Raw genomic sequence first — 23,521 nt, 5'->3', positions numbered from 1 at the left:
CTTAGTGGACAAAGAGCTTGCCACGAAAGCATGGGGGCTGCAACTTGGATCCCCAGAGCCCAAGTACAGTTCCTGGTGGCCATGACTGCTGCCTGTGATCCCACTGCTGACAAGGCTGAGGCAGAGAACCCCTGGGCCTCTGACGGCATGCTCTGGGTACACTGACAGACTCTGCCTCAATGAATAAAGTGGAGAGCAACAAAGAGGACTCCTGGTCTCAAGCTCAGGCCTCCACATACACGTATGTCCATCCATGGATGTGAACATGTATGCCTGCATGCCGCACACATGCACATTAAAAGCCGGGCATGGTGGCACACGCTCGTAATCTCAACACTCAGGAGGCAGAGGCAGGTGGATCTCTGTGAGTTCGAGGCCAGCCTGGTCTACGAAGTGAGTCCAGGACAGCCAAGGCTATTACACAGACAAACCCTGTCTCGAAAAACAACAAAACAAAACAAAATGGCTTATTAAATGTTTTGCTTACTATCCCAGGCTCTTGCTTGTTCTGAGAGAACAGCCTTTTGTAGCAATCAAAGACCGTACAATACAGAGCTGTGTGATCAGAAAATAGTAACATGGGATTTGACTGTTCATATGTGAACAAACCCAAGCATGATCAGTGACGCCAGTCCAGACTAGCACAACGGACCACTAAACTGCTCTAATTGTTGGTAATGATGAGAAGTCATGCATTGTTAGAAGTCACTAAGATTTGGGGTTATTTGTTACACAGCATTAGTTAACTAACTGTTGCAGAAATTCCATCTAAGGCCCAATTAATAGAAAAGTATCAACCATAAGAACTAAGAGAGACTGGAGGTATATTCCTTTGTCCTTGGTCAGGGAACATATTTTTATTTTTTTTGAAGTATATCTTTGTGTCTGCAGGGAGGTATTGGGATTTATCTTTGGATGCATTAAATTGTATCACGAGTCTTCTTTTTTTTTTTTTTTAATTTTGAGACAGGTCCTCACCAAGTTGTTTAGGCTAGCCTGAACTCAGTTTGTAGTCTGCATAAGCCTTGAAGTCAAGATCACAGTGACTCAAGTGGAGTAGGAAAGTCAGGAAGTGGTGGGAGATGAGCTCTGACCAGTGGGCAGTAGGCAGGAGCATAAGGTCTAGCAACTGCCTTGAGCTATGCCCCAGCCCAATCATTTCCTTTTTAAATGCCGTCAAATGCACACTGAGTGACTTCTACCCAAAGACTAGGTTCCAAGAGGATTGTCTACAATCACTCCCACAGACCAGGTTTAGTGATGCACCCAGAGACAACTGGGGTTCTGCACACTAGAAGTTAAAGATGGTGGACTTCGCTTTGTATGCTGTTGTTTCTGCAGAGGCGTGGTACCTACCATATGGTTGATTTTTTTAGAAACATTTTCAGAATTGAAGAAATGAAAGCCAATGTATATACTCTCCTTGTTCGCATTCAGGTCACTACCCACATGGGTATTACCCCTCTGTGGAGCACTTGCTGCATACTTAGCTGTGTTATTAATACTTTAAAGGTGCTAACTCATCTACTGTTCAAGACCAACATGTAGAGAAGATAGTACTTAGCACATTTAAAAAGTTGTCCCAGTTAACATCAACTTGACAAAGCCTAGAATCACCTGAAAAAAAAAATAGGTTGGGTAACTGTGTTTATCAGGTTGCTCTGTGGGTGTGTCTGTGGGGGATTGTTTTGATTGTTAATTGAAGTACAAGGACCCAGGCCACCGTGGGCGGTACCATTCTCTAGGCGAGTGAGCCTGGGCTATAAGAAAGCTAGCTGAAATGAGGATGAGTGAGCCAGAGAGCAATCCAGCAAGTAGCATTCTTCTGTGGTTCTTGCCTCCTGGGTCCTGCTCTGACTTTCCTCAGGGATGGACTGTGATGTGGCATTGTCAGCCAATAAACCCTCCCCTACCCAGGTTGTTTCTGGTGAGGGTGTTCAACACAGTGACAGAAAGCAAGCTAGAGCAATGGTCAAGTAAAGTCTTGCATAAGTAGACTCACCTATGGTATGTGTACATAACTGCTCACTTGTTATTCATAACAATACGCTTATATAAAGTTAGACAGTTAACAGGCATGACAGATTCATCAAGTCCCTCATCAGATCTGACATCCTCATGGAGTCCCTGGTTTTTCACCCATCTTGCTCATTACTAGTTATTCCATCTTTCTTTGTGCTGGGAGTAAACATCTTGGAATCATCCTTGACTCACTCACACCTCATGTCCCACCCCACCAGTAAATCTCCTTGATTGCTTCTTAATGGCATCTCCATGTTCTGAGCAAACCTTGCGCCCACCTCCACCTCCACCCACCCTGGCTTGAAGTCCCTTTATTAGTCAATTTTCTTGCTGCCATGACCTGATGGACCTTAGAAGGACCATCTTAAGGAGGGAAGGACTCATTCTGTCTCACTGTTTGAAGGGGCAGCCTGTCATGGCAGGAGACGAGGCTGCTTGCTTCCACATTTGGTGGATCGGGAAGCAAAAAGATTGGCCTGGAAGTGAACCTAAGCTGTAACACACAAGGTTCTTCCTCCTTCCCTGGAACCCACCTCCTCCCTAATTGTTTACATTTTCCCAAAACAAAAGCCATGAGCTGGGAGAGTTAAAGGATCGAGTACGGGAGCCTGTGAGGGACATTTCACATCCAAACCGCAAAAGTTGCCATAGGGCGTCATGTGACATCTACAGCGGCTTCCTAATTAGCCATTCTACTTCTGTAAGTCACCACACTATGGCACATCTAACATGTTGGTTTACATCACACCCAATCAAGACTTTTCATTTCATTTTCTCACTTGAAGGAAAGAGTAAGTCTTTACAGTAAGAGCCACCAAGGCTGCTAGTGTGAGCCACGCTCACGTCTTCTCTCTTCCCCATCCTGCGCGTTCATCATGATAGGTCTGTCAGACTCCGCTCTGACCTGTCCCCCGTTGATACCTCCATCCCAGCTTTTTGTCCAGTTGTCACCTTCCTCTAAGAGTTATTCTGATTGCTATTCCCAGTCCCAGGACCTGCCACTAGCCATTGCTTGGCTCATATTCCCTCATGGCTCCTACCCCCCACAGGCTGAATCGTTATAGGATATAAGATGAGCATACAAATCCATGTACAAACGTGCTCACACAGACACGTGGGTCATATTAACTGGAAGCCCAACCAATGCATTGGAGTCTTTCGTTTTTATTTATACTTATATCCCTTGTGCCTAGACAGTGCCTAATATCCAGCAGGGAACTGATGCAGATTTTTTGAATAAATTAATGAATAACATCAACTTGAATTCAGTGTTTGAACTCAGTGCTTACCCGACTGTTTATGTTTTCCAGTGGTTCTTTGTCTAGGTTTTTGCTATGAGACTTATTAAATATAGGAGCTGGATTAATCCAGTGAATGTAGTTCTTGGTGAAAAAAAATCTTATTTTATTGTTTGACAATTTCATACACACAGAGATTTTAAATAAAGACTATGAATGCTGTTTTGCCTGTGGGTCTGTACAATGTGTGTGTGTGTGTGTGTGTGTGTGTGTGTGTGTGTGTGTGTTACTCACTGTGGATAAGAGAGGACACCACATTGCCTGGAACTGGAGTTACACATGGTTGCCATAGCTGCCATGTTGGTACAGGGACTCAAACCTGGGTCCTTAGCAACGGCAGCCAGTGCTCCAGCCCCATACACACTTGTTTTGATCAAATCCATCGCCCAACTCTCCTCTCTGACTCATCCTGCATTTCCTCTTTGCAGTTCTCTTCACTTCTTGTTTTCCACTCTGTATATCTGAGAACAGAAGGGAAAGAGAGCTGGAAAATGTACCTAAGGAAGTACTGCTTCCCTGAGAACGCTCTACAGTGCACTGGTCAGAGAATCGCTTCTTGTATTCAGCCAGAGTGAACTGAGCAGCTCATGGTGGCTATCGGGACCACAAAAACATATGTTTGTCATTATTAGCTTCATGGTTTTGAGGAGCTGGGGATCCAGGCCAGGGTTTCACCTCTACATGGTAAACAACTGGCTATATCATTGCTTTGGACTATACTAAAAGCATAGTACACATTTAATTCTAGGATACAGCGTTTAAGTGAAGAAGATGAAGAAGGCTGTAAAATAATGTCACGTGATAGGGAAAGCCAGTCTTTGCAGGTCAGGTCTGGATGCCTGGTTACACCCTTGGCTTTCCCTTAAAGGCAATAGGAATCCTGGGAAGTGCTTTAAGCAGATGTGGTGACATCAGTGTCTAAAGATTGCCCCTGGTGGTTAGGTAGAGGACAGATTAAAGAGCTTGGATTGAGAATAGAGAACTCTGATCTGCAGACGCTGCTGGCTTAGGCCAGAGTGTCAGACTCCATGCAGAGAAATAAGGCCCGCAGGGCTTGGTTTAGAAAGTAAAATACACAGATTTAGCCTATTGTGTTAAAGAGATCATTTTATTTTTTAAAACAGAAATGTGTGTGTGTGTGTGTGTGTGTGTGTGTGTGTGTGTGTGTGTTGAGTACACTGTAGAGATCTATGTTGTGTGTTTTCCTGTATTGCTCTCTACCTCATTTTTAGGTTTAGTGTGTGTGTGTGTGTGTGTGTGTGTGTGTGTGTGTGTGTGTGTGTGTCTGTCTGTCTGTCTGTCTGTCTGTCTTTAAGAGTTAGAGAGACCGTTTATAAACTTGCATGAATAGCTGAATGAAAGCTATTTACTAAACTAATATATGTAATATGAGTACATAATGGGGGGGTTAAAACCAGGATTTCATTTTTAGGCTTAATAGTTTTTACATTAACCACTTGCTCTTGGCGTTTTCTGTGATCTGTCTCTCTGTTGTTGGATGGTATCATTTTAATGGTGGACTGTCCTCAGTTTGCAGGCAGGACATGACTGGAGCAGTTGCTTACATCATTTTGTGTGCTGCCAATGGTCTCTTCAAAGGACCTTGCACCTACGTGTTCGCTCCCTGTCCCACATGATTGCTTGTTTCTTTAATTATTTCCTAGGGATAGGGCAGCCCTGGAAACTTCATTTCTCAGTCAAAGCGCAGGCATCATTCTGTTTCTAGAACAGTCTTGTTAATCTACACCATCAGTCTGGGGTTGCCACTACTCATTTATTGCCTGTGGATGCTTTTTAAGTATTTCAAACTCTTTTTAAAACACACTTTGTTTTATGATTAACTATCCCATTATTTTGCTAGTATTTTTCTTTGCAGTGAATGTAAACTGCTCCTTGGCTCTTACAGTGCAGTTTTCTCCAAATTAGCATTTTTCCTTTTAAGAAAACAAAAGGTACATACAGATGATAAGAAATCTTGTTGTTGGGGCTAGAGACATGGCTCATCGATTGAGAACACTGACTGCTCTTCCAAAGGACCCAGGTTCAGTTCCCAGCACTCACATGGCAGCTCACAACTGTCTATAACTCCAAGATCTGACACCTTCATACAGACATACATGCAGGCAAAATACCAATGCACATAAAATTTTAAAAAATTACAAAAGAAATCTTGTTTCTTTTTCATGTTTTTCTTCATAAAGTACGCCATTTCTGAACTTGCTCATTATTCTGTAAAGCAGGCTTCACAGCAGCCCACAAACTAGGTCTTGGGGAATACTGAAGGCCCCTTGTGTAGGCCTCAGGTACAAACTTCTGAAGGTCCTCTCAGGTGGACAGGCAGGATGAGTTGACAGCATCTTCACAAGACCCAGCTTTCTATAGTAGTTCACAGGCCTAGAAATGTACTTGCCCTGGTCTCAGGCATGTTTCAGGCCAGCACTTTTTTTGTTGCCACAGGAAAAATGTCTAGCTACTGCCCTGCAGGAGCTCACCCATTCCTGTGTCTCCTAGTGTACACTCATCTCTCTTGATTTCTCTATTGTATGGGCCAATTATGGCTCCCATGGGGGGTTGGGGAGTCTTTGGACTTTAGCATTTTATCTGTCTCAAGGGATAGAGGAACTGACTTTGGGAGGGCAGAGTCAGCCACAGGGAAGGACCTGGTACCCATGGCCATCTGTACAAGGAAATCTGTAAGCCTGGGCTCTAAGCTTGTTGCTGCTGTGACGCAGAAGCTAGTATGGCTGAGCATCAGAGAGGCAAGAGGAGATATGGGAAGTGAAGATGCTGCCTGTGGTACTTTTCATGTCATTAGCAATGCATGTGTGGACTTTCATACTTCTGCTAAGAATACAGAGAGGGTGGGGGAAGAAGAAGAGGAAGAGGAAGAGGAAGAGGAAGAGGAGGAGGAGGAGGAGGAGGAGGAAGAAGAAGAAGAAGAAGAAGAAGAAGAAGAAGAAGAAGAAGAAGAAGAAGAAGAAGAAGAAGAAGAAGCAGAAGCAGAAGAAGCAGCCTGGTCAAACCAAACACTTCATACATACTATTGGGAGACTTTGGAGTCCTGGATTAATGTCTTAGGATCTCAATTTCAGAAACACCCCCTTAAAACTAAAGTTGATGCCGATGAATTTAAAGTTAAAACTTTACTGCGCTGAAGTGGATGAGCTGAGAAGCAGTGGTCCAGATGACAGCACACGGGGCTACGGCCAGATGCCTCTTCTTAGAGCTGATGAGAAAGATGCTTATTTCTTACGGGCAGTTTGGCCCTTGCACCACTTTATCCCTTCTTGGGGGTTTAACTTTTCTAGGGAAATCCTGATGTCCATGTTAACTGGCTTGTTTTCTGGAGCACAGTGAACAAAGGTCACTTCTGGCTTGTCTCAGGTAGTTTCAGGACTCTGAGTGGATATCTGAGCTCACTATTCCTGTATCTCCTGAGTAGGGCAGAGGTGATGTTGCTCCTGTCCGAGAGCATTGCAGGAAGAGGCGCTGAGACAATGCATTCAGGGGGCCAGTCTGCTGCACTAGGCAGAGAAGGAATTCCAAGGCTGTTAGCAGTTGGTATTCATATTCCAAATGAGGGAATTTGTTTGGGGGGATCTTTAAAAAAATTGAGGAAGGGTAGGAGAAAAAAAGAAGAATTCAGGACTGCATGGTTGAGGATAGATCTTTAAAGTTAGGATAATGCCCGGGGAAGAGGAAGTTGGTATGAATGCAGGAAGGAAATGATAGCAAAATGGAAAACAACTGTGACCTTCCCTTCCCCCTCCCCTTCCTCCTCCTCCTCCACACAATGTGTACTGCAGCCCCCTAGAACAACAGAATTATGCAAACCCCCAACACCATCCCACGGTTAGAGGGCGATGCTCACATTCTATAGGGGAGGCTTATGTTCAGTGGCATCTACGCTGAGAATGGGGCAATCTTCTGTATGGACCCTAGAAATGTGGTGGAAGGGATTTAAGAAACCTCACGCTAACATTTTGATATAAGTTTAGTGAAGTAAGATTTTGGCTTGTGGCACATGGGGAATAAATGGGATTCTTACACGAGGGTCATCCACCTCTCTGTTTCCCCAAGCGGGGACTCTTCAGGGAGGTTTTCATGTTCTTCCAAGATGGCCCAGAGCTAAGACTTAGAAAGTTCTACCACAGAGAGATCAGTAAATCAAGACTCACAATCCAGACATGGCCTGCTGTAAGTAGAGGGAGGGCTTGAAGCAGGGGCTCAGAAGTTAAGAGCACTTGCTGCTCCCCTAGAGGACCTGCCTTTGCTCACCAGCACCCACACCACGCAGTTTACAATGATCTTCTCCAAATCAGGGCCTTTGAGGATTCTCGTAATGACTCAACCTTGTCAAATGTGGCCTTTCAGATCACCTATTGCCCTCCAGCAGTTCGGGTGAGTCAGTTTGTGGTTGTGACATCACAGAGTGGTTGCTCTTGACCAGCCAAGTCCTGGTGTGTCAGGCATCTCCCAGAAGCCCATGAGCTCACCTAGCACGTGAGCCGAGCCTGTGAGGCACACTTTCATTCTGTTCATAACACGATGATTCCTGCGTTTTTCTCTTGGAGAGGTTTGGCAGTATCTGATGATCGTTTTCGTTGTTGACTGAGATGAGAGAGGATGGCGCCATGGCATTTAATAGATGGAAACCAGATGTGCTGGTAAGCACCTTGCATGGCACAGACAGACTGTCCTGTTACTAAAAATAAATAACTAAATAAAATAACTGATCAAGAAGCAGAGCTTGGAAGGTTGTTCAGGACATTGGGGGGTACATGGTGAGACCCTTAACCCAACACATCCATATTAGGATATCTCAATCTCAACACAAAATCTCTCTGACAGCCAAATTCCCTGCTAATAATATATTTATCATTAACTACTAACTGTTGATGGCCAGTGAATGCACTCAGGTGAATGTTAAGTTCTCAGGGCAGAGTGAGGGTAGCGGTTGAAAATGGAAATTCAACTTTCCGGTAGACCACACGCACTGTATTTCATCTTCAATGTGTGTCTCTGGAACCCAAGATGGCAAATGGTGCAGGTGTCAAGTACCTTGGAATGTCCCTTGTTGCAAATCTCCCATCTCAGAGCCTCATCACTACTGAAGACTTTTATTTTCATGAAATTAATTAATTAATAATTTAATGGGTGGGGTCTAGTTTACAGGAGGGGAGCAGAGGAAACCCTGCAAGACTGTGTTCTCTTCATAGGTGACTTCCAGAGGTCAAACTTGCAGCGAGGGCCTTCACTCTCGGAGCCATCCTCTCAGCATCAGTTCTTCCTGGAAAACTCAATGTTTTTAGTCCCAGGTGGGAAGCACTACACTGTCTGAGAGAGCATTACAGTTAACTCAGGCATTGGCCCAATACTAAAAAGTAAGCACACAGGGAGCACACTGAAGGGTTCATTTACATGAGCTCATCACCATAGGTTCTGATTAGTAGGCTTTGTCTAGTCTCTAGGGATTATCATGAGTGAAACTGGACCACACTTGGAGCCACTGGTGGATAATGGATGTAGAACAAAGAAGTGATCTGGAATGTCCTCACCCTGTTGACATTCTGTTCTGTTTAGTTACATATCAGGTATTTGCAGGCTGAAATTTGTCATACCAAGCTGCTCTTTCTTATGCCACAGATAGACGGCTCTCACTTCCTGAATGACAAATATATTTTAATCTATTTCATAGTTATTTTATAGATAGGATGCATTGAATTCTTTTATGATTTCACTTTTAAAAATATGTATATGTATGTGTCGCTGTGTTGGGCAGATTGCATGGGTGTGATTCCTAAGGAAGCCTGAAGAGGGTGTTGAATCGTTCACGCTGTGGGTGCTGGGAACTGAACGCAGGTCCTGTGCAAGAGCAGCAAGTGCCCTTAACCTCTGAGCCATTTTGCTAGCCCCTGCATGTGACTTATAGAGCATTATTTGTACTGTTATATTGCTATAATATTGCACTTTTGTGCCTTAGCGTTCAATAAAACAAAGAGAGAGACGCATAATGGGAAACAAAAGTCACCCGAACTTCATACAGATGGATAAAAGATGGCATTCGTTAGACATGCTGAAAGAGAGGGCTCTTCAGCTTGCATGCAACAGTCTTTGGAAGGGAGCCAGGTAAATCCTAGTCCAACCGAGAAGAAAGTGAACAGATCGCCAAAGTTAAAAATGCTTTCATTAAAAGAAAAAAAAAAGTGGGTCTGAAAAGTGGAGACATACTTAGGAAATTGGAAATATCCCTTTTACTGAAAGTGTCTTTTTCTTGCAGCGGGAATATTTTATTTTATTTTATTTTTACTTTTACATCCCCTCTAGAATGTTCAACTTCTGAGCCCACTTCAGAGGCATGTGCAAAAGGCAAGGAGGCTTCCAATAATAGAAAGACAGTAAGAAACCTTTTCCACACACTTGATTTGAACAAGCGAGTGATAGTTATTGCTACTGTAATTACCGTCCTTGGTGGCGGTACATTTTAAGGGAGCCAACTGACTCATCTGCTCTTTAGACATTAGCGGGATGCTGATAGGACTTTGTGCCAGCAGTTCTGAATGCTAATTGTCATGGGAGGCTCTCCACCCTGAAAATGGATTTTTGTGTACAAATCTTACCTATCGCCTTTAACATGCCTTCTTATGGTTGTGTAGTGTTTTTATTAGACTGCTTTAATGACCAGAAAAAGAGAGTGCAGGGGAGTATTGGAGAAGAATAACAGCCATTAGATTTACATGGGCTATAAACATAAACATCCTCACATTGTTCATTTAACAATTGAACATTTTGTTTTGACTCAGAGTCTCACTATGTAGCCCCGTTGGCCTGGAACTCCCTGTATAGACCAGGCTGGCCTTGAATTCACAGAAATCTGCCTGCCTCTGCCTCCCCAGTCCTGGGATCGATGATGCGTGTTACCATGCCTGGCAGCATTTTGTTTCTGAGGTAACTGTAGATACCTATTCAGTTGGAGACTTATATTACACAGAGATTCTTTACCTTTTTTGCCTGGTTTCCCTGGTAACAAACTCCTCCCGAGATACAGAACAACATAAACTAGGAGCTGACATTTGATACAATCAAAATACTAAGTGGGTCCTTACTGCCAGGACTCTATGGAGTCACACCAGTCCCTTCACCTCCTGTGACTACCTCCAGCGACCACGGTAGCCGCTCCCTACTTCTCTGATTTTGTCCTGTCAAGAACGTGATTAGAGATGTAGACATAGCTAGCTGGGAGGATATTTGTAGAGCACACATGAGGCCTTTGGTTCCAGCTGAGTGTGAAGTGTTTATGGCTTGTGTTGTCCCTCTCAGTGTGGGAGTGTATAGCGTATGTTCATGTGTGTGTGTCTGAAGCCAGGGGACTGAGTTGGCTACCCTGAGCTGTCTTTGCCTTTTGTCCTTGAGGGAGGGAGAGTCTGATACTGAACTCGGGGTGAGACAAGTAGCCAGCCAGCTCCAGCAGTCCTGCTGTCTTTATCCCCAACATTATGAACTCCATGATGCCGCACCCAAAATCTTACATGGATGCGGAGGATTTGAACTCAGGCCCTCATCCTTACACTGAAAGTGTGAAAGTGTTCCTGCTCGGTGAGGTACCTCCCCAGCCTGCTTCGTTTAGCTTATTCAGTCTCCTTCTCTGGAGATTCACCCAAGTTGTTACAACAGGTCATTCTTTTTATTGCTAAGTAGTAGTCCATGTTACAGATGCGCTGCAGTTTAACCAGCCACTCTCTGAATTTTGGTGGGGTTCTTCCTAGATTCCAGCTGTTCTAAACAAAACTGCCATGAATGTACAATACAGCTTATTTTTATGAGCACATAAATGCATTCCTATGTAATAAATTCCTAAGAGTGCAAGTGCTTAAAATAAATAAATAGTATAATATAATATATATTTTAATTTTTTTCTTGTCTTTTTTTTAAGAGCTGGCAATGCATCTCCGGGGTAAGAGGCAATTTTTACCATGCTTGATGACCTGAGTTCAATTCCTGGAGCCCACATATGGGAGGAGAGAGTCAATTTACATGAGTTTTCCCCTGACTTGTATGTGTGTACCCTGGTACACACATGTATGTGTGCCTGCTTATGAATATACACACAGACACATACAGAGTAAACAAATAATATAGTAAGAGCACAGGTGCTGGTCATGCGTTATTCATAGTTTTTAAAGACAGCGCCACGTTCTTTTGCGGAGTGGCTGGGCCACTTTTAAGTCATTTTAAACATCAGTGGTGGTTTGCTTAAGCAAATTCTTCACATCCTGTTGAGGATTTGATGGCAATGTCTTCGTTGTTTGTTGCTGTCATCATCATTATCTTATTTCAGCCCGATGGGCGTGAAGTAATAGCCCACCGTCCTTCTGACTCACACGTCCCTCACTCATAAAGAAGTGGCAAGCTTCTCCTGTGCTTCTGAGCGGCCTGCACATCTTCTCTGATGACGTCTTTATATGTCCTCTGCTCACTTGGCTTTTGATTTTTTATCACTAGATCCTCGGCTGTTTACTTGTTGGGCAATGCATTATTGAACTATTCCTGACGCAGTTCTTCGTCAAATGCGCCGTGAGCGCATAGTTTCTCTCAGGCTCCAGCTTGTGTTTTCATTCTTTAGCTGGGCTTTTCCCCCATCTAACAGTTTTAATTTTTGACAAAGTCCAGTCTTTGAGCTTGGTGTGCCTGTGCTTCTGACGTTAGGCCCTCTGCACAGACCAGGGTCCCCATGCACTGGAGTTTTGTAAAAGTTTTAAGCTAGAGAGATGGCTCACAACTGCCTATAACCTCCAGCTCCAGGAGGTTCAAAGCCTTCCTCTGTCCTCTGCAGACACAGCACACATGTGACATTTAATCATATATATATACATATGCATATATATATATGCATTTACATAATTAAAGACATATTTTTAAAAACTTCTAATTTTGTTTGTAAGTCTGATCTCAGTTAGTTTTTGGATAAAGGGAGTGTTTTAATGCCTAGGACAAGATGAGCTGTTCTTTGCTCACTTCCTCCTTCTCCTCTTCCTGCTCTCTCTCTCTCTCTCTCTCTCTCTCTCTCTCTCTCTCTCTCTCTCTCTCTCCTCTCTCCTCTTTCTCTCTCTCCTCTCTCTCTCTCTCTCTTTCTCTCTCTCTCCTCTCTCTCTCTTTCTCTCTCTCTCTCCTCTCTCTCTCTCTCTCTCTCTCTCTCTCTCTCTCTCTCTCTCTCCCTGCCCCCCCTCCCCCATGGTATCCAATTGCCCCATACCACTTGCTGAAAGGTTATTTTACTCTACTGAGTTGTTGTTTCAGTTTGTCTTCATGGTCTTATATTTAATATTCAGTGATGATGCAAGATGAAAGCTGATAGAACCCACTTACGCTGTATTAGTATTTCTGGGTATTTAATTAAGGACTACAACATTCTGAGGCTGGGAGGACCAGGGTCGCCCAGTCAGCCAAGCACTTGCTCTCCTAGGGCAGTGACAACACTTCCCTCCCCAGCCTATGTGAAAATTGTGCTGTGACCATTTTCTAAACATCAGAGGTGTGCTGCTTAAGCAAATTCTTCACGTCCTGTGCTCACATGTGCTTATAGCAATCAGTGTCAGGGAGGCAGGGGCAGGCAGACCCCGATGCTCTTTAGCTATCCAGCCTAGCATAAACTGTGAGTTTTGGACCCTTTAGAAACCATGTCTCAAAGAAAGTGAATGACACCAGAGGTTGTCATCACAGCCTCCACATGCACACAACACATGCACACACGTGCGTGCACCTATAGGTACACACACACATTAAAAATAAACAATGAACAAATTCTATTTAATTTAATTTAATTTAATTACAATATTAGATTTTATTAAGCAAATAAAATCCCCAATCCTATTCTTGTGACCCACAGAAAATATTATTAAATTTTGATGCTTTCTTTGTCTTTTTAATGCATTTTAATATAATAATGATCATGGCATTGAGTTTTTATTCTGTTCCTCCTGTAACATGTAATAGACTTTTCCCATGCCATTGGAAATTCCTTCTGATGCTTGGTTCAAGTGAGCTACCAATGTTTTCTGCTCCTAGACTGCCTGTGTATTGCAAGTGCGGCATAATTTGCTATAAAACATCATGTGTCTATACTGATGAACTTTCTAATATAATGGGGCTACATGTCATATATATATACATACACACATAGATATGTATATATATATAGAGAGAGAGAGAGAGAAAGAGAGCATGCATTATGTGTGAGAGATGTATATCACATGTCATAATATGTACCACACTTGTACAATTACTATAGCCACCTTCATTCTTAATATCTTTTATTCCATACATGTATATAATATGTCTTGCCCATCTCTATCTCCAGCCCCTCCCATTTCCCCCTTCACTCCACAAGACATCCCTCCACCCACCTTCATGTCCCCTCTTCAGTTTTATAACGCTCTGAGCCTAATGAGTGCTGTAAGCTAGACGGTCAGCAGGTCTTGCTGGCTTGCTCTTGGGCAGGGCTCATGCAGGTGAGCACAGCGGCTGTGAGCTCATGAGGGAAGCAGCATGTCCAGAGGGCAGCGCTCACAGCTCTCCTGCATCCTCCTGCTCTTACAGTCTCTCTGCCCCCTCTTCCCTGATGCTCCCTGAGCCTTGTGAAGGCAATTGGTAACAGATGTCTGATTTAGGGCCGAGAACTCAATAGTCTCTTATTCTCAGCACTGTGACCAGTTATGAGTCTTGCACTGCTGTTCATTGCAGAGAAACCCAGATCTATGAGTGTAACTATAAACATTTAGAAGCACGTTGACAGCATGACCATTTAGGAGAAGAACAGGAAGGGTTCCTTCCTAGAGGCCCTGTGCCTAGCTTTGGTACCATCGGGATGAGCAAGGTGAGTTAAGTCATCCATAATAGAAGCGCTGAAAATTGAATAGTTTCTAATTCTTGTTGTTATGAATAATAACATCCTACTATAGACCCAGTGGCATCAGGCACTTGTTAGGCTCTATGTTCTGGCCTAAGCTTGAGAGAAGTTTGGATTCATCTCTTTATCCTGTCTGAAATGAGACAACTAATGTATGTTAAGTCACCAGGACAGGTGAATGAATGGTATCTATCAAGATTTCACACAGTGGCAAGCCCATGTTCTTTACCCATCTGCCAGGTATTAACGGGTTTTCATTTCTGGTACTTTTTTTCCCCTGAAATATAATAATGATCTATATCAAAACATAGAGAAATTATCCCTCACATACTTATTTTGATTTCAGTAGCTTGCTCATTTCTCCTGGACTCTCTCTTTCCAAAACCAGCTTTCTATTTCCAGTGTGTGAATATTTCACAGGTGAAAACACCCATAGGAAGATGTTCAAATGCAAATATCTGAAGCAGCTGAGTCTGGGGTTGTTGAACTGTTGTTGCATTTCCTTCTAGATTTACCAACGATGCTGGCTAGTGTTCAAGAAAGCTTCAAGCAAGGGTCCAAAGAGACTGGAGAAGTTTTCAGATGAACGCGCTGCTTACTTCAGGTGTTACCACAAGGTAAGAGCTGGTGGCTGCAGCGCTCCAGACATTGGCTTGGAAGGAGGTAGCTTGTACTCATTGGGGAAAACGCATCCAAATTATTGACAAAGGTCCTGATTGGATTTTTTTTATGGGAACAAAATATTGTCATGTAATATAATTTACTCATTGCTTATTGAAAAATGATTAATGTAAAACTGTTCCTGTGGCTTCCTGGTCTGGAAAATGATAGTTCTTTGTTCTAGAGAATTTTGTACACACATCTGGTGAAACATGGTCGTATCTGTTTGCTGCTCTACTTGGTGACTTGAGCCTGGGAAAGAGGGGATTCAAAATGAGGACTAAAGCCTCATGCAGCAGCTAATTTTACTCAGAGCATCAGACAGTTCATACTCTGAGAGTTAAGAGGACTTGCGTGAGAAAGGTGTCCAATCATAAGGATGAGCTACATGGACAATATAACAATATAACAATATAACAGCTGAAATAAACTCCCCCCTACCCACTACACCTGGCAGGGGCATGAAAGCATTCTAAGAACAATTTTGTGTTTTGAAGAAACTGAGGTCACAAGACTCTTGGCTTGTTTTCTTGGAGTTTTCTCATATGTGCTCATAATTCTCACACAATTATACTCTTGGTCTGTGTTCCGACAATATCTACCCCCTGAAACCGCTGTTGCCCTCATCCAGCATGTCATGCATGATAAGTCTCCCCTCCTCAATTGTAGCTTTCTTTCTTTCTTTCTTTCTTTCTTTCTTTCTTTCCTAACCCAATACATCCATTTAATGGGACTCATATGTGCGTGTTGTAGGAACATCCATTGGAGCATAGAAAACTGGGTCTGGGCCTCTTTGCTGTTTAGACTTTTGTGTAAAACCAGTGGAAATGCCTCAGTACAGAAACCTGGCTAGGTAGGGGAAAGGAGCAGGCTCTCTCTCTCTCTCTTTGTTTTTTTCAGTTCTTGTACAGGTCCCGTGGTGTCTTCCATGTTTGTGCAGCAATGGAAAGCAGTGGTGTGTCACCAAACCCTTGTACACCCATTCTAAACACCTGGAATCCGGTCAAGTGCATCCACTTGTCTTAGCTGCATGCCAGGTTGTCCAGAAAACAAGGCCAAAGGCATGACTTGATTTACTTGCTTGGGAGGCCTTACCTTCCGAGGAAGCTTCAAGTACCCAAAGCAGTATTTGATTCATACTTTGGACAAATACCGTAGATTCGAGATCTATATTACAAGTGTGGTTGTCCTCAGCTTGTCATGGGGAGCTCTCTGCACTCCCCTTATCTCCACGGTCTTTGTGACCTTTGCTGAAAGGATTCCAATGAGTCAGAGTATACAGCAAAGGCAGACATGGTTTATTACAGACTAGAGTGAGATGCTCTCAAGGGGTAATAGTAGACGGTGGCCGGAGGGACCATGCTGATCTACACTGTTGGCAGGGCTTATCTATTCCTGAGGCCCGAGAACAGTCAGTGCACCTTTAGGGATGCTTTCCTGCCAGGGGAGTAGATCGGCAGCCTCATATGGAGTAAGGCTTAAGGGAGAGGCGATGGTGTACACCGCTCTTTCCTGTAAAGCCTCCACCAGACAGTACTCTTGTGACCTCCTCCTTCGTTCTGAAGTCATGTCTCTGGCCAGGGCCAGCAATAAGGTAAGCTCCCTCTCTGACCCGATGTCTGGGATTCCAGTGCCTGGTTTTTATAAGATGTTGATTAAAATCTTTCAGTGTGTTACCTAGTGATTGCTTCTCTTCACTGCCTTTCTGCGTACAGGAAAAGGAAGGAGGATGAGAGAAATTGGCTATTTTGCTGGAAGACACGAGTGCCCCTAACAGAAGTAAGAGAAGTTAGGACAACCTTGTAGGGGCTTTTTCAATCCTGTCCATCGGCTCAGGGTGCAGACTCTGTGTTTGAAGTGTGTGGAGACTCCAGATACTTTCCACAGCCCCTACTGACACTTCTGGGAACCAAGTGGCTGGACTTCCTATCGCTGGCTCACTGGCTTCTGTGTGGCATCACTTTCCGCAGCCAAATCCTTACAGTTGGCTTGCAGGATCTTGGCATGTGGTTTCCACTGCCTGTGCAACCACCTAGCTCAGGTTTCACGGTCTCACCTTATCCTGCTCTGGGGTCCTTGCCTCTGGGTGTCTATCCACATTGCTACACGTCTACTTTCCCTTTGTCCTGGCAGTCCACCTCTCCTCCACACCTATGCAGCTCGTTCCTTTAGTTCAGTGATTATTCAAATTTCTCCCAGGGAATTCTTTCCCTTGACCCTTTTGTTTAGAGTGCAGCCCACCAAGGCACTCCCTTCTGGTCTCCTCTTTCGGTTTCCTTCGGCACTTAAGGCCACAGATGTTCTCATGGGCCATTTCCTGGTGTCTCCTTCTTTCATAGTAAAACAAGGCCCCACGATGACAACAGGCTTTGTGTGAACACACGTGGCTGTCTCTAACACAGAACCAAGAACGTAGTGTTTTCTAAGTATTAAGAAAAAAAAAAATCAATAGAACCATCTGAAACCAGGAAAGGGAATTTTGAGTTGGAAGACATGGTGATGGGACCAGAAAATGCCAGGACTTGGGAATTTTAGGGAAATGTTAGGACAGATTCAAACACTGCACCAAAAGGGGCCCTTGACAGGGGGAAGGGGAGGCCTAGGACACACTCACTCACCCTACTTTGGATTTCTACCTGCTGGCTTGTGCTTTAATATGCAGATCTTTGGGGAGCTTGGTAAGCTGGGTTCTCTTTCATCTGTAATCATCATTAACCAAAGTTCAAAGCCCTAGCGCAGAGGAAGGATTATCTCCATTAATCCTCCAAGCCCTCATGGGTTACTGTCACCTACTCTTTCTCTTCACTCCTTCAAATCTGATGTGTTTAATATTAATCTCTTGGCGGTGTATAAGTAATTCTGAGATGTGCGTTTTTATCTAAGTGCTGGGAAATGTGTATTGTGTTCTTTGATCAAAAGACATGGAATGGAGTCTGGGGACACATCCCTTGGGTAGGAAGGCTATACTGTTTGGCAGTGTGCACGTCATTGTTTAGAATGTTATTTTTTATGGCAATTTTGCATATCTGAATCTTTGTTTGGAGTTTTAACATAAAAGTTGACTGTAGACTCTTAAACCTTAGTGCATGCTTCACTGAGCATATAGCTAAAGGTGTTATCTCTCCTGGGCAAAAATGGAAAATAAATAAATAACTACAAGCCACAGAAGAAAAGAGTTCACTTCTTAGCTTCCTTCCTGAAATCACCCTCAAGCAGCCTGAGCTGTCAGAGAGGCCATGAAATTGATTAGCTGTAATTGTGACAAGCTGGGGACTCCAATGACTTTAGATGTATTCCCTGCCCTTCTTCTGAAGTGCGAACTCCCTGTATTCCTTCAGGAGGGAAAGTGGCTGGCACTGGCCAGGAAATGCAGGGTTTCTCAGCTGTGCTCTACTTAGTGGGCCGGGAGGGGGGGGAATGATCAGGGCACACTCTTGGGTGGAAGTGACTGGTTGCCTGCCTGTTCCAGAGGCCTGGGTTCTGTCCTTGGCTTTGCCTCTGTCTGTCACTGTGCATCTCTTAGGAAGTTGTTGATGATTCTCCCTCCTCTCTCCTCCTCCTTACTCTCTTCCCTTCCTACTTCTGCCTGTTTCTCAATCCCCTCTGCTGCTCTCCGTCCCCTCCCTTCCTCTCTCTCTTTTCTTTTCTCCCTCCCTTCTCCTGCCCTCTTTGCCTTCTTCTTCTCTTTCCCATCCCCATCCCCCACGTTCTTCCTCTCTCCTCTCCTCCTCCCCTTTTATCCCACGGACTTTGTAGAACAAACAAATGTAATAAATGTAATTCTAACAAAACCCACAAGGAGCATGCTGCTTTAATACATGCCCTCATTTCCCAGGATCCACTGGGCCCACTACCATGTCAACAGTGAGCGGCAAGGAATGACTATCACACACACACACACACACACACACACACACACACACACACACACACACACGAATGTGTTTGGAAAGCACAACCTTCTAATTGCATCATGACCTTTGCCACTGTACCAAGCCCCTTGAGGCTCATTGCTCTGCCTCCATTCTTCATTAATGACTAGTGCTTACTGGAAACCACTCCTGTGTTTCCCAGGATCGATGTCAGATAGTTTTTAAAAATGGGACTCTGGGTTCTTCCCAGTGAGCTAATGGTCAGTGTCCTAAAAAAGGACTTCTCTGTAACCAATCTAATTTCTCCCTCTTCCCTTCTCCCCCTCCTTTGCTCTCTGTTCCCATGCCTTCCCATCTTCTGTGTATATATTTGTGACAGAATTCTTTCTGTGGTAATGATTTGACTCATTATTATTATTATTATTTTTATTTAGTTTTCCTTCCTCTAGACACTTCCTCTTTTGATGTATCTGGCTGTAATATGTCTTTTCAAAATCTCAGAATATATCCTAGCCTTTTCTTTCAAAGCTCAGATCTACCCAGTATAGGTCTCCTCTGCTCATGCAGAAAGTGATCCACCAGGTCATATTCTGGAAGTTTCCTTTCATGCAAGGGAGCAAGACTTCACATCTCCATGAATGGACTTATCCTTATGTGTAGACATGTTCTCCGTCTGTAAGCCCATCCAGACCTACAGCTCTGGGTGGAGGAAGACTAGGGGAGGACGCTGACTGGAGTACAGCCCCCCTCCCCTGTTTTCCTGATTTAGGTACTTTTGTGAGGCAAGGAGGCACGCATGCTCATGTTCCCTGATGCATGCTCAAAACAGAATGAACTGTCTTTCTGCCTAAGCTTGGTTCCGTTCTGTGGTTTCCTGCCTTATGGGTTGGCACTTGGAGCCATGCAGCTATTCGCAGCAGAGGCCAGCAAAGCATCCAGGATTCTCTGTCTGTTTCTCTCCTCCATGTCCAGTGTCTGTCTGGCCAAGTTTGTAGTCTCCCTTCTGCACCGACCCCGGCCTCTCCTAGTGTGTGTGGTAAAAAAGTGACCATTTCTCACAATGGCCTTGTGCCTTGTCTCCTCCTCCCCTGTGACTCTCCTGGGTCCATCCTGAATCAGTCTGCTGGGACTATGTTGCAAGGCAGCCCTGACACCTAGGATGCTGTGGCTTATGCTCATGGTGTTGTGCTGGGAGAGCTCACCCCCACTGTTAGGTCTTCACACTTCTTACAGTTACACTTTGGGATTTTTATAAGATCCTGCATCTTCCTTGAAATAAATCTCAACAGTCCTGAAAAGTGTGTCATAAGATAGGAAGCAAAATCTGATGTCAGGCCCTAGTCTCTGTCTTCATAAAAATATCTCATAGGCTAATAAATGCCTTTCAGATCATTTGTTCTATAAAACACATTGAAAAATATTCTCACACATATGGAGATTACATTTTCAAAGGGAAATAGAGCAACTCACTACACAGTGTGTGTAAGGAGGCTCTGAACCCAGGTTTGCTGTAGTGACAATGCCTTTGATATTCTGGTTTGTGACATAAGTGGCACCGTTGCATCGGCCACACTGGTCCCCTCTTTCCCTGCTGATAACTTACGAGTAGGCTTCATTAACAAAACTGCTCCAGAGTACAAATTACTCTTACCCATTGCGATTTCTTCAATGAGTTGGTGCACAGAAATGTTTCTGACATTTCATTGATAAGAGTTAGATCAGATTCTCATGAAGAGCTTGGCACGAAAACCATGCTAACTCCTGCCTTTGTTTCTAGAAAGGTTATCCGGGATCACACAGGCACAGCCAGCGTATGCAGGTCCTCTGCATTCCGGCATCTCTTCTACAAGCCTCAGATGCCACACTCTGTAGTTCAGGCACCTCTGTAAAAAGAAAGACCCAGGACAAATGGGTGCGTTCCTGTTATTTCACTGGTACAAATAAAGAGCACTCTCAGGGAGATGGTTCAGATTTGTCGCTCCAACAGACACGAGTTCTGTTTATTTTAAGTGACCACGGGTGCAGGGATATTTTTAGAAAGACAGAAACCCACTAATGTAGGGTTTGGCCTGCGACTGTCTAGACTTGTTCTTTAGAAGTGTTGTAAAAAACGTTTGTTCAGAGGCTCTAAGCAGAGACTCGTGGGTGAACACTGTGCTTTGTGCTCAGGACTTTGCATTCAACTTGAACAGCCTCGGTGTGTTGGCTTCTCTCTAACTACCGCCTCTGCCTTTTGGCCATTTTTATTTTCATAGAAAAGGCAGTATGACAAGCTAAAAGTTTTAGAATGCATTATATTAAAACTCTTTTGAAAATTTTAAATAGAAATGTTCATAAGTGTACCCTAAAATTTGAAGCATCATAATTATGTGATAATAATAACTATAATTTAATTCAGTGGGTTACTCGGTAAGACTTCAAGGCATGTGGGCTCAGAAAGGGACGGTTTTCAGTTTGAAGATGACCTACAAAAGCATAAGGGATTTATGTCTCTTCATTTTCCGTAGGCTAATGGTCTTCCTTTTTTGTTTTTGTTTTTCCTCTAAGAATGAAGTAATTTGAGGCTTCTGCAGATATTTTCAATTTGCATACACAAAGTGAGTCACTCACTTAATTCATTCGGTCCCACAAGGGAAAAAATAATTAGGATTCAGCCAACAAAGGCAGAGCAGAAAATTGCCTTTTAGGCAGTGGTCTCATTTTCAGTTGGTAAACATAAATAAATCATCATCTATAAATTACCACAAGCAGAAAACAGGCGACATTGGAAGTGAGGTCCCTGTTTCCCTGCACATGTTAAGGCAGCCCTCTCCAGGGCAGGGCTGACTATCCCTAGGCAATGCCCACTAATCCTGTCCTGGGTGGGGGGGGAGTGAGCCTTTAAGCAGCCAACTGAGTGACTCTCCGTTTGAAACTCTAGATGAAATTTCAACTGTTTCTTCATCTCATTGCAAAGTAATCCATTTGGAAAATTGAATTGTGTAATTCACGGTTGTTTTCCAAGTTGTTATTGCAAAGCCCTCTTAACAGCAAATTAAACTTTTAAAGTATGGCCACTTTGCTAATTGCTGCCTGTTAAACATTTATTTCAGAGAATACTATCACTTATGAGACGAATAAGACATCTGGCATGGTATTTTGAAACCGACAAATTAATTTGCCGCCTATTTTTAGTAGCTTTAAATTAGGTGGCATACTTAAAGATTTATCAGAAATTTAGGAGAGGGTATGGCATCCCTTTCTTTCCGTGGACCCGTGGTGGCAATGAGTGTGGTAATCAGTGTTTAGGTCTTTCCTGTCTTTTCCTTACACCCACTGTAACCCAAGAGGAGATCTTAGTCACTCACAGGCCCAGTGACTGCTGGGCTCTCCTAATCCCATTTCTTGTCCTCAGCTCTAATTCCTGCCTCTCTAGGGTTAAGGCCACAATAAATGCCCAGCTACACACAGCTCCCATCTAGTGCCACTTACATTAAGATTCCAATGGCCCTTCAGGCCCATTGTACTGGGAACACCTGGCACACATAGTAACCATTGCAGTACACACACACACATACCATACAACACCACACACACATATACACATGCAAACACACACACACCGTACAACATTACACACACATACAAACACACACATACACACCACACATACACGCACATCACACATACACACATAACACACCACACACACATACTCCCCATCCCCCACCACATCACACAACACACATACACCACACACACACCTCTTTTCTGATGATGTGGTAAATAAAATACTGTCTAGAAGTACCCTGGGGGAAGAAAATGTTTATTTCAGCTTGCAGCTTAGTCCATGACTGAGTAAATTATTTGCTTGGAAATTTATCTGGTTGTTGTTGTTGTTGTTGTTGTTGTTGTTTTGTCTTAAACCCCTGCCCATCTCAGAAACCCACCATGGGAAACTCGTGGTCCTAACTGAAGGGTGGTGGCTCTTTGGTCCTTTTCTTACTTATTTAGTGGTGTTGGGGGCCTCAGTAGAGTACCCTACTTGTCTGTATTTGAATTTCTGTCTCTGCTCTTTACCAGTTGTAGGGACAAGTTAAAACCCTCAGGGCTCAATTTTCTTGTATATTCAATATAAAAATCATGAAAAAAAAAATCAGGGCTATAATTGATATGAAGTAGCTATAACTCGATACTTGGCATGTTAATTAGAAACTAGATAAATGTTAGTCACAGACATTGTTATTATGACTTCATTACATTCCCTGTTACACAGGGCTCTGCGGATGGCCCCGGACGAGGCTGAGGGAACCTTTCTCACTCTGGGAACTGTTGGACCTTTGTGGATTAGACTCCTGAACCCCTCCCTTTTATTCATGTATACTTGATCTACATTATTCTTGGGAATTTGCCTGCCTGGAGTCTAGCCCAGTGTCCCTGCCACTGGCTAGCAATAGTCCAGGCCTGAGCACGTTGCTGAGATGCCTGCCATTCTGCTGTGTTCACAGGAACTGGTGGCAACGCCCACCCCGGGAGTCCTTAAGAATGTTTACTCTATGTAGCTCTCGGTTCTCAGCGCAGTTAGCACAGTGGACAACCAAATGGATGACTCCCTGCCCCTCCTCTAGGGAGGAAGAGAAAGAGGAAAAGAAATATATAAAGAAACTACCTCTGGTGCTGGTGGACATGGTAAATGTCAGAGAGAAAGGGAAGTCAGGAAAGGGGATGAGAAGGGTGGGAGAAGACGGCCGCGGATTTAAGTGGAGCAGTAAGTGATGTCGCCA

The 23,521-nt window shown here is 43.8% G+C and overlaps 1 protein-coding gene across 2 annotated transcripts in view; it reads left to right on the top strand.

Annotated features, from left to right (window-relative positions):
- The window catches only part of DOK5 (docking protein 5), a 145,194-nt gene that overhangs the window by 55,158 nt on the left and 66,515 nt on the right, over window positions 1-23,521 (top strand). For both annotated transcript variants that reach the window (XM_084776765.1, XM_084776766.1), the window contains exon 2: window positions 14,736-14,843. In XM_084776765.1, coding sequence (XP_084632891.1) covers window positions 14,736-14,843 — 108 coding nt within the window. The remainder of the gene's footprint in view (window positions 1-14,735; window positions 14,844-23,521) is intronic.

This window comes from Acomys minous (genome assembly GCF_964271855.1).
Source record: "Acomys minous genome assembly, chromosome: 3".
NCBI classification, from domain to species: domain Eukaryota; kingdom Metazoa; phylum Chordata; class Mammalia; order Rodentia; family Muridae; genus Acomys; species Acomys minous.
Note: the sequence above shows the minus strand (reverse complement) of the source record. Positions and strands in the feature narration are given on the sequence as shown.